The 8266-nt window shown below is 43.1% G+C and overlaps 1 protein-coding gene across 1 annotated transcript in view; it reads right to left on the bottom strand.

Moving 5' to 3' along the window:
- Positions 1-8266, bottom strand: part of RBM20 (RNA binding motif protein 20) — a 171504-nt gene that overhangs the window by 12560 nt on the left and 150678 nt on the right. The window contains exons 8-10 of the mRNA XM_018562565.1: positions 6685-6764; positions 5977-6604; positions 4382-4480 (exon numbers count right to left, since the gene is read on the bottom strand). Coding sequence (XP_018418067.1) covers positions 4382-4480; positions 5977-6604; positions 6685-6764 — 807 coding nt within the window. The remainder of the gene's footprint in view (positions 1-4381; positions 4481-5976; positions 6605-6684; positions 6765-8266) is intronic.

Here is an 8266-nt window from a genome sequence, read left to right as displayed (position 1 = left end):
CTAAAAAAAAAAAAAAAAAGTACAAAATACAAATATTTAATATCAATAAATAAGTTTATAAAAAATAAAAATATAAAAAAAATGTAAAAAGGTTAGAAAAAGAAAAAACAAAATTTTTGGTTTTCGGCTTGAGATTTCCTTGCGGGGCGCCTCTACTTACAAGCAATTCTACATAACTGAAGGAAGAATGAAGCTGCTTGGAGCATTGGTGCAAACTCTGATCTCACTGACACTTTAATGTGAGTACATACAGTATGTGTACCATGAATTATAAAGATACACGGAATTCTCTGAACTATAAATATGTGTTTATAGATATTCATACATAGAGGGAAATCATCTTCTACAGTCTATGATATGACTGTAGTAAATTACAAATGTCCTGTTATGTCTGTACATCAGCAGAATTATTTGCAGCAAGATTTACAGCTGGTGCCACCGTGTCTTTAAATATAGCCTTCCTTTAGGGTCTGTAGGGCAAGGCTTCAAGCAGTCTGTTAGCCTTGAGGAATATTAATCCCCGACCAATAAATCCGGGGCAGCATTGTCAGGTCTGGCTGTTTAATAATCTGTATTTCAGTTGCCCTAAAGGAATTTCATTGGTGCCATCGTAGCTACTGTCCGTGCTTACCAGGCCGTTTTGCCTGCCCACACAGATATTGATAGTGTCTCCATCTGACCGTTACCTCATGATTAGAAAGAGATGGAGCTGGAGGTATTCCCAGAACATTTTCTGCGACACAAACATTCATTAACCCCAAACAGATCATATACCATTCGCTACCTGAGGAAAGCGAACAGACTGGCAGGGTCTCTTTACAACTTTGGTCCATATATAGAATTGTTTCGGAAGGCAGACTGTAGAAAAGTTTGTCCCGGTCATATGTCTCTGTGAGTTAATATTGCCAAGGGAAGTCATGCAAAGTAATTTATACATGCAGAAAACATGTAAAAAAGAAACCGTGCAAAGCTACAAGACAAGGTCAACGCAGGGCAATTTCCTTACACAACAGCTATGCAAACCAGTGTCAACCATATATCAAATTCGACTGCTACAGATGAAATAACATAGGCCCGGGACACAAGTCAACGGATCATTTTCATCAATGGGTACACTTCTTTTTTTAGGACCTAAATGCTTAAGTTCATGCAATACCATCTCCTAATGACTGCTGGTTTAACACGGCAAATTGTTGATTTATTATTAGATTAAAGGGCGCGTTAGTAGCTCTGCTGAAGGCTCGCAGGATTAAATGAAGGGATCAGAAGGGTAAAGCCTTAATGTTTATGTTCTAGCCGGCATTCCGTGCTTCGTATTGCCTTCAGTCTATAGGACAGGGGGCAAAATATATTCTCTTTGGTGGGAGCTTCGCATGGAGCTCACGGCAGCAATAGCGAAGTATTGATAAATTAGACTTTTACATAAAAGTAGATCTGTGAGACAATATTGTATATGCTGAATTATAGAAAGAGAAGCAAAGTCCAGAATCTACGGAGCTATTTATTAAGGCTCAGATGGGTGGTTTTGCTCTAAAATCTGCGTCAGGTCTATTTATAAAGGTTTTTGTCTGACACCTTAAAGCTTGGTGATCTGTAACTTATAACGAGAAGTGAATATTGGTATCTGTACTCCATTATACTCTGCTGGGGTTCACATACTGCAGCCTATTCATAAAATGCAGTGTATGGCAGGGACATGCTGCGTGGGGGAGGCAGGCAGGGGCCTCAATTGCCATTATGGAAGAAAAAGCTGTGAGCTGTCAAGTCTGAAGCGGACTGTTTTTTCTCCATTCAGACCGGCTTCTAACAGGTTACGCAGCGAGAAAAGCCTCCCCACTGTGTAACCTGTCAGTCATCTGGCTTTTGACAGCTATGTTAGGTTACACTGCAGCAGGCTTCCCTGTGAGGTCACATCTACAACAACCTCTGACTTGGAGTCAGAGGCTTGAGCTCTGTGGATGGTTTGGACCAATTGCAAAGCGCCATTGGTCCAAGCAGTCCAATAAAAAAAAAAAGAAAAACTGACGGCATCCATCTAGATGCCTCATCAGTGATGAGTAAGTTAGGGACAGGGAGGCTCCACCCTCCATCCATCACACCTCAGTGACCGGGCCTGGGACAGGGGCAGGCCAGGGGTGCCTCTCCTGCCACTGACCTCACTGCACATCCCTGATGTATAGCCTCCGTTGCTCTATGGAGGTCTCTCTGCTTAATGCAGCAAAGGGAGCTTTGTAGAATTTGATGAAGAAAGCGGCACACTGCTATTCACCAGTACAAAGCTTTAATCCATAAAGTTTGCAACTTACAGCATGGGATTCACCACCCAGTTGCCGCCCACCTCTAACATGTTTCACCCATATGGACGCCATTGACCTTTGTGTTTGGAAAAGGAGAGCTGGTCATGTGACTGGCAGATCGTGTGACCGGGTGCTCCACCTAACTTTTAAATCCCATTCGTATCTGCTAGCTCCAGGCTCATGCAGCCAGTGGAGCGCAATGCACATTTCTAAAGCATACTACTGAGCTTTATTAGTGCACAGCGGGTGTGTTTTTGTCTCTTTTTATGGCAATATCACTTCTTTATAAAAGTCCCAACTTCTGTTTAATCCACTTTCACAGGCGTGTAAATGACACATTTAATCTGTGAAAAAAGAATATACCTGCAAATGAGAGCAGATTTGACACTTGCCAGGATACAGAGCCACCATTCCTGGAAGAGCTGGCGGCATCTGTTTGGTTGCTTGTTTTAATTATAAACTATGAGCAGACGGAAAGTTTAACGATTCTTTTGCTGACCCTCCACAGTGGCGTTCCTGCTCAAAATTAAGGGTTAGAGTCACAAAATGTTAAGGGTAGTGCACCTTCTTTAATAGCAATACATCAGATCCTGGTCACCACTTTAGAAAACATACCGTACTACAGTTTGGAACTTTTTGGACCCAATTGACCAATTTTTCAGAACACCAATTCACACTTTTACTTTGAATAAGTCATCACTGAGAAGAATGAAGGGTCACGCAGGTTGTCTGGTGATATTCTAATGAGTTGGAACATTCCTGTGACTGATAGCAGCTTACAATTATAGATGTTATTATTGCCTCTTAGAGGTATGTGACCTTATCTTTGCTCAAGTATTCTCATAGGGCCCTTTAGATTTGGGGCAGGATGGCCAGCCGATAAGTGTATGTCCAGACATTACCAATTTTTAACCCCAGTAATTTGTTCCTGTAGCAAAAAATTAAGTTTTTATTATTCCCCGTGATGTCATCACCAAACTTGTAAAATTCTTGCAGAGGCATCTTCTGGGAGGTCAGGTCCTGTTGAGGTAGGTGCTCCCCCAGAACTACATCTACAAAACGCCATTTGCCTACACGCAGGGAGGGGAATTTATCAAAATGTGGAGCAACTGTGCACGGCAACCAATCGGCTTCTTTCTCTCATTTTCAAATCCTAACTGCACAAACTGAAGAGAGACGCTGATGGGCAACTGCTCCAATTTGGGTCTTCTCCAGTTTTGATAAATTCAACAGTGTGTGGTCAGGGTCTTGAACATCAAGGTAGCAGCATGGTTTTGCTGATGAATAAATAAATGTCTGCTTGTAGAGAGGGACAGATAGGAGCAGGGGACAGTCCAGGACATTGACAATGCTGCTCAAGATTTCTGGCCAGTGAGGACTCCGTGTTTTGCACCCTTTCAGTAATGCTGCATGCGTGTGCACTGGACCCATTTTTGCTTCTCATTCAGGGGGAGATGTAAACATCAATAGAGTGTGATCAGCGTTGGTACCGCTGCTGGAAAAACATTGTTAATATTTACATGTTGCCCCTGAGCCGCATCGGTGGCCAATTAGGACAAACCTTTCATGCGTACAGTGTACAACTTTTTATACTGCCAGCAAGATCCTGTGTAATTCAATATGGCCGTGTGAATGACGCCTTAAACTTACACCAACCCCACTCATATCAAGTTTGATATCTATATTTCCTCTACAATTAAGCCCAGCCTTGTGGGTGGAACATGTCTTAGATCCAGGCTGGGACTCTCTGTTCATGTTCTGCGGATGATTAAAGTTTTCAGCGCTTGAATTTGTTTTGAATTGCAGACGGTCTTATGTTTTGGATCAGTAGATATGATGGACATATCATTTGTTGTAATCACGTGAATAAATAAAATGTGTTTTTGTGACATCTAAAAGATGAATGTGTTATTATGAACAGAAAATGAAAGCCAACATCACATCGCTTGTTTTATCTATTGCTAATTTTTTTTCACTTGCACAAGTTTTCACACATCAGCCCCACAGTTCCAGGACTGGTGAGCTGGGACCGTGCTTGTCAAAAACCAGAAGCCAAGCCACAGTCCTCATTCATTTCTACTTACTTTGTGCTTGATCACAGATTCGATATCTGGCTCTTCCGGGTCACCCTCGGCTCTGTCCGGTACTGGGTTATGGTTCATTTCCTCTTTACTGACGCCAGCCTGACAAACATGCATCAGATGATCAGTCATCCAGAAATACAAACATCACATAGAAAAGTTTTCTTTTTCCTTTTTCTTCAATTTCAACCCCAATTATGGATTTTTTTAATACACTTTACTTAGAAACAACTGAAATTGGCAGATTGTGGTTATTAAAAGTTGAAAGGAAGCCCCAAAACTGTCAACCAAACTTCCAAGTGTATGGGCAGCATTAGTGTTATAGCGTCCATAGTGGCAGACGCCTGATGGCTACCAGCTTGTGAAGCGACTCTGGGACAGTTATTTTTTCTCGACCAAACTAAATTCTAACAGTGAATGTGATTTTCATTCAGGAAACTCCATTCATTTCAAAAGCAAATGTTAAAATCAAATGAGAGTCTCTGATGGCATTATCGAATGTTCTGATGTGATTTTTCATATGGACGTTCGTACAAAATCCTAACTATGTATATAACCAACTTTACTATAACTGGCCAGTCTCTCTCTCTCTCTCTGTAGCTCTCAGTAACTCTGCAGTCTCTCCCTTAAGGTGCCCATACACTGCTCGATTCTCGTACGAGAATCGGGCGAAATCCCGCGATCGTACGAGAATCGAGCAGTGTGAACTAAGACGTGCGGCCGTTTCTACTGTACGGTCGCACGTCTTTTGTCGAGCCAACATGCTTGAAAACCAGCCGAGAATCATACGATTCTCGGCGGGTTTCTAGCCTGCTAGCCCGATAGCTGCGGAACGGGCCGGTGTGCGCACGCGCACACTGCCCGTTCTGCATTGCCGTCATCGGAAGCCCGCCCCTCAGCGGGGCGGGCTTCCGATGATCGCAAGTACGATCTGCCCGTCCAAGGTGGGCAGATCGTACGGGCTTTTAATGAGCATACGACCATCGCAAGACAAAAGTCTTGCGATGGTCGTAAGGTGTATGGGCACCTTAACACTAGGCAGCGTTCCTTTCTGATTGTCCGGTCTCTACCCGTAACTAAGCAGATTCTATCTCTAACTGAGCAGTCTCATCCTAGCAGTCTTTCACTCTTGAGTAGTGTTTCTCTTGATAACTAGGCTGCCTCCCCTTGTAATTGAGGAGATTCTCTCTATAACTGACCAGTCTCTGTCTGTCTGAGTAGTGTTTTATGGGTAAGTGGGCAATATCTGTCTGCTACTGGGCAGTCTCTATCCATAACTGAGCAGTCTCTCTCTGTAACTGAGCAGTCTCATATAAAACTGACCAGTGTCCCTGTAGCTGGGAAGTCACTTGTAATGAGCAGCAGTCTCTATAACATGGTAACATGGCAGTGATAAAAGTGGGCTTTGGGTAATGCTGCAGGTATGGAGTTTGGGGTCGTGTTACAGATACAAGTGGACTGAGAAGCGGGTTATTTGAAGGGTTGTGGGTACAGGTCTTCAGGAACAGACCAGCGCATGTTCTGGTGACGTTATTGGGCCTTTAATAGTACAAGGACATCATGATATTATGCAATAAGTAAATGAAGACTTTGATTACCTTTTGAACATCTTTGTCGTCTTTAACATCCTCATTTGCCTCCGATATCTTACTCTTCTTGTCTGGACTCTGTGGAACATTGGCTCCAGCTTCTCTGTTTGGTTTTGGTTCTGAGCCATCTTTCTTGTTAGAATCTTCTGTGTGACTTTCCTTTGTGTCTCGAGACTTGTTCTCTTCTTTCCTCTTAGTTTTTCCAGGTGTGACAGAAGCTTTGCTGTCTGATTTAGACTTGGACTCCCTCTTGTAGTATTCACCATCTCCTCTCTTATGCCTGGATGATGAGTAATGATTACTGTATTTCTCCCTGTGTCCTCTGGACCCATCAGGACGATCATCCATCTCTTGCTTATCAATCTGCCTGGAGTAATGCCTTCGATCGTGGACCCAGTGATCCGTCCTGTCTCTCTTCTCTTCCCCGTTATCTCGCCATGAACCTTGTTCACGTTCATCTTCCCATCTGCCATAGCTCTGTTGATCCCCCCAAGACTCCCTGCCATTCCCCCATTCTGCTCTGGAGGGTCCTAAGGGACTGTGTGGGGAACTGCAAGATGTGAAGCTGGGAGTGTGGGACTTCGGAGACAAAGAGCGGCTCACCGGGCTGCGCGATCTCGTCCTTTCATTTCTGTATCTATCAACAGGAAGACATGCGTCAAATATGGAAATGCTTAGAAAAAACGTAGAATCCATGTCCTGAACAATCAATATTACCTGTCTGTATCACGGAACATGTCTCTTTCCCTCTGTGAATGAATGTCGAGAATAATGGCATCCACTGTTTTACCCGGCTTCTACAAGAATCAAAACACAACAATTGTATTTTGTTAATAAAAACTACCGTTGTGCCTTAAAACTATTAACTTCTGCATTAGGAACATATGCCTGGTCTAGTGTGCATTTGTGTTTGTATGTTTCTGGACTGACAAAATATTCTGCTACATACTAGGGATTCCAGAACAATGATATTGTGGTACTTGGGGTCCCAAGAACAATAATAGACCGATGTTTGGGGGGTGGCAGGCCAATGGCACACCAACACTAGGGATCCAAGAACAATGACACTTGGAGCCCTGGACCAATGACATAGTGACACTTGGTGACCTGGACTAATGACACAGTAATGCTTGTGGTCCAAGTACAATGAAACACTGACACTTAAAGCCCTAGACCAATGACAGTTGGAACCCTAGACCAGTGACGCACTGACACATGGAGCCATAGACCAATGACATAGTGACGCTTGGTGACCTGTACTAATGACACAGTAATGCTTGGGGCCCAAGAACAATGAAACACTGACATTTGGGGCCCAAGAACAATGACACTTGGAACCCTAGACCAGTGACACAGTAATGCTTGGGGTCCAAGTACAATGAAACACTGACACTTGAAGCCCTAGACCAATGACACTTGGAGCCCTAGACCAATGACACTTGAAACCCTAGACCAGTGGCACTGACACTTGAAGCCATAGACCAATGACACAGTGAGGCTTGGGGTCCCAGAACAATATTACACTAACACATGGAGGCATATGATGACATAGTCACACTTGCGATTTCTAAATAATGACTCGCTGAGTTCCAGAAGAGTGGTAAATGACGGTATGCTGATACTTGTGAAGAGTATACCAAAAAGCCAGTTGGGTGTCCCGACTCAGTAAAAATAATTGTTTGAGCGAATTATATTACAGAAATGATTTTAATGTAACTAATTAATTGCTGCAGAAACTAATTCACTCAAACTGCCTGTATTTAGAATCAGACTTGTGATAGATACAAAGGGGTCCAGCAAGTGCAGCAAACCATAGCAGGCTATTAGATTTCTCTCTTATGTATTCATTGGGGGCAGATAGCTAACTGGCTGGGGGTGTTGCTGTACATAGCTGTTCTTTGCACAATGTGTTCAACATCTTCATATATTACAAAATCGATTAGTTAGCCGATTTATTAAAGTGACATTAAACCCTCAGATTTTTTAACATAAAACAATACTGTAATGTGCGCCTTACTGTAATCCATGGTAGTTTCCCTTCTCTTTGCTGCTCTTCCTTTTTAAATCCTTACCTCTTCTCATGCTGGGGGAGAACTTCTGTTTTGCAGCAGACTGCCTTGTCTCTGGAATGGATACATGGTGTCTGTGTGAAGGTTCACAACCTGAGCCAGCACTACAGGAAGAGGCACTCAGCTGCAAAGGGAAGTTCTCCCCCAGCATGAGAAGAGATAAGGATTTAAAAGGAAGAGCAGCAAAGAGAAGGTAAACTACCATGGATTACAGTAAGGCGCACATTACA

This window comes from Nanorana parkeri, unplaced genomic scaffold (assembly GCF_000935625.1).
Source record: "Nanorana parkeri isolate BGI_ZX_2015 unplaced genomic scaffold, ASM93562v1 scaffold585, whole genome shotgun sequence".
NCBI lineage: Eukaryota > Metazoa > Chordata > Amphibia > Anura > Dicroglossidae > Nanorana > Nanorana parkeri.
This window is presented reverse-complemented; position numbering and strand designations above follow the sequence as displayed.